Source organism: Saccostrea echinata, unplaced genomic scaffold (genome assembly GCF_033153115.1).
Source record: "Saccostrea echinata isolate AGI-Se365-2 ecotype Australia unplaced genomic scaffold, CSIRO_AGI_Sech_v1 ptg000044l, whole genome shotgun sequence".
Taxonomy (NCBI): domain Eukaryota; kingdom Metazoa; phylum Mollusca; class Bivalvia; order Ostreida; family Ostreidae; genus Saccostrea; species Saccostrea echinata.
Window position 1 is genome coordinate 4,473,281 of NW_026889793.1, and position 3,595 is coordinate 4,476,875.

General features: G+C 38.0%; 1 protein-coding gene across 1 annotated transcript; it reads left to right on the plus strand.

Moving 5' to 3' along the window:
* Nucleotides 1-1,060: 1,060 nt before the first annotated feature.
* On the plus strand, nt 1,061-2,385 carry LOC133201493 (uncharacterized). The gene has a single exon (XM_061337291.1). The coding sequence runs from the start codon at nt 1,145-1,147 to the stop codon at nt 2,162-2,164; it is 1,020 nt and encodes a 339-aa protein (XP_061193275.1). The 5' UTR covers nt 1,061-1,144; the 3' UTR covers nt 2,165-2,385.
* Nucleotides 2,386-3,595: the final 1,210 nt, after the last annotated feature.

Genomic DNA, 3,595 nt, shown 5'->3' on the forward strand with positions numbered 1-3,595 from the left:
GGTTCGCGATTTATCCAAATACGCGATGTTGCGCAATGAGGAGTATCACTCTTCTTTAAAGGCGTCTCCATTTTACGTATATCACGGACGGGAATCTAATCGTGTGCGTAAGTCTACTCGTCTTGGGCCAACCGTTTCAAATCACGTTTCTAGAGAGTTGAAAAAGCAATCCGCTGTTCGCAAGGCAGCCTTGCTGGCATCGAAAAAACGCGAAAAAACCATGATAAAGCACCATTTCAAAAAACATCAAGTTAGTGTCTATAGTGTGGGCGACGAAGTGTTCGGAAAATCTCAAACTCGGAAAAACTACAATAAAGCTAGGCCCCGTTTTGAAAGAGGAAAAATAATCGACACAAAACACAACGCGTTCTCTTACAAAATCAGGTTTTCCAATGGGGTGTCGCGTTGGATAAATGTACAAAATATAGCTGCAATTTCACGTTCCGAAGAACTGTTAAAAAGACAAAAACGTCATCGATTAAGGCTTGATCCGTTGTGCGAATGTAACAATGATAAATGCTCTCGAAAATCGGATCCGAACTGTGTACACAAACTAAATAAATTTTGTTGCCGCGAAAGCAAAGTTCCTTGTTCACTGCCTTCCCACAATTTCCCGCATATATCGGATTTCTATCTTTCTGATAATTTAATAAACCAACTTAAAGGACCGAGCCTCTCGAGAACCGATACAGCCCATGACGATTTGGTTCGAAATGCGCTTGAACGAGATTTAATTCCTGTTGGGAACATTCCTAAAGACGGTAGCTGTCTCTTTCATTCAGTTGCACAATCGCTTTCTAATCATTTACAAATCGACCTTAATCAGCAAGATATTCGAAATGTCGTGGTAAACTGGCTCTCCGAAAACCCCGAAACACCAGCAGGCGACCGCTTTTCACACTTCGTACCTAATTTAGACTGGGATACCTATTTAGAGGGCATACTAGGTACCGAATGGGGCGACCACATCTGCATCACGGCCATCGCGAACGCATTTAATATTGCAGTAGGTATCGTGTCGAGCTTCCAGTCAGACTTAAATTACATTTTGCCTTTTGATCGACAAAATAAGGAACATCTTTTACACATTTATTTAGGTCATGAATTCGAGTTTCATTTTATTAGGTTAGAACCGATACCGGGCATGCAGGCGGATATTTGTATTAATGAAGTTAATTTTCATACTGTAAATACTATGTGTATTCCAAACAGGGATCTCAACTCAAACCAAAACAGCACATATAATAACTATGTTCACAGTACTGATTTTTCTTACCATTCGTTTCAGGAAGTTCAAATTGAGCCTCAGCTAACAGATTATTCTAGTGATTCGGTTCTCCACCTTCACCTATCCACTAACGAAAGTTCGTTATCCCCTCCGGTCAGCCATCTTGATAAAGAGCCTCTGGGTTCATTTCCCGACACTGTATCATTTCGGACTGAAAGTGAACACATCGAAGCCCCTGTTCCGCCAGCATTTGAGACACCGACATTACAGCGCTTTTCCCCAACAGCAATCTACGAGACAAACAATCTGAGCTCCACAGAGAAAGACAGGTTATCTCCCCCAAGTCTAAATTCATCATTTTATTTATCTCCACCTTCTCTAACTCCTATTACAGATATGATAAAGGATTCAAAGTCAGAGGAACAGCCACCATTATTATCACCTGTTCGCTTGAGGTCTAACGTGCGACCCCCTAAAAAGTTCACACCCAGTGATTATGTCAGGGCACGTAAGCAAATTTTTCCCGAAACAGAAAATGTAAACCGTAAGCAATTCACCGATTTACCTTACTTCATTCAGCGCAATATTTTGTCTCTTGTAATATACAAAAATTTCAACATGTTTTTGACTTTAATAAGGGTTTCAACACACTTCAAGCATTTGCTAGGCACCCTTCATAATTTGTGTCCTAAAATTTACTTAAATGAAAATGTCATGCTTTTATTGGAAGGTAAATCTGTGTTCCCAGAGGGCGTAAGGCACAACTGGTCTCTTCGTCAGTTGGGTCGAGTGTCAGGTGCGGGTAGTGGCGTAATGATGGAATTACGGAATGTATTGCGACCGATTTCTTCCCGATGGATTAATGGTTACATCGAGATACTGGCAACAGCAATCGCCGGATGGTACTATATTGTCGATTTTAAATTTAAAAAATAAAGGATAAAACGTGCAAATCTTCCCGCATAAACGCGTTCAATATCGTGCTTATTACCTAATAATTTATAAACACTGTCAGTATATGGTGGTATGGCCTTTTCCCTCTGATTAGGCTTCCAGTTGGAGCCACCATTCGCGCCAAATGCATAACGTAATGCTAAAATGTGGTACGGCCTGTCTCCTTACGAGCTGGTTTCCAGTTGGAGCCACATTTCGCGGAAATATAGGTAAACGTGTAACAGAAGAAAAATATTTATTTATTTATTTATTTATTGAACTATTGTATTTATTAAAAAAAAAAAAAAAAAAAAAGACTCTTAACAGGAGATGCCTCCACGTGGCAAGAGTTGGGCAACAGTTTTACTGGCAGAAATCTCCTGGAATATGTTTCCTAGTACAGGTAAGGTGAAAACAATTTTTAACAAACTTATTCAGAGAATTTATATCCTTAAAGAAAAAAGAAGAGCAATTACACCCCAAGAACAACTAGGCGATTGACATTGCTAGAAAACAAATGCAAAGAATAAATGACCACAAATACGTGACGTACATATTCCATTCGATATTGTTAAAAAAAATTGCGCATTACATGGTGTCTATTTAGCCTTTACTAAACAGTTCTAATAAATGTAATTAGAAAATCAAGTCCGCCGACAACCTGTATTTCCACATGCTCCTAGTGCGACGCGACTTCTAATTAATACAAACGGGGAGTAACTTTAAACTGTGAGTGTGATCGATGCCAACAAATTTCCAATTTTCTTCTGAAAAGAAAACAAAACTACTAGATTAAAAACAAGAAAAAAGAAAGAACCAGGGCGGGACACTTTGAAAGCCTCCACAAAATTAAATTGGCAGAAAGCTTCTGGAATACGCTTTCTAGTACTTGTAAAATTATTATTTTTTATTTGTTCGTTTGATCTCGGGATCAAGCACGTATTAGCAGTTCTTTTTTCTGTCCTAACTCATTGAAGTTTAAATTTCATACTTGTTTTCATCAACACACCCCTCCCTTTTCCCAACAAAATGTTATGAACATTTCAAATTTGTTTAATATTCAGGCACGTATTTTTAATGCATAGTGATTTCTGTAAATATTTCTTTAATCAAAAAAAACAAAACAAAAAAACAAAACAAAAAAAAAAAAACAAACAAAAACAAAACAAAACAAACAAACAAACAACAAACCCAGTTTCATGTAAACTATGCACGTTTTTTGGAGCACTGTCATTATCGATATCGGGCCTCACTATCTCATTAGCTTTTTATCAAGTCGACAGCGACCAATTATTCTCTCTCCATCCCCACCCCTTCATTCCAGACATCGATAACTTCTTTTAACAAATATTTATTCAATGCAATTCATAAGCTTTGAAAGTCAGCGAAATGATAATTCGCTGCAATGTTTCATAACACAGCATATATTTATAT

Bases quoted from the DNA above. Each gene is read 5' to 3' on its own strand.
- LOC133201493 (XM_061337291.1), top strand. From the start codon at position 1,145: ATGCAGGCGGATATTTGTATTAATGAAGTTAATTTTCATACTGTAAAT.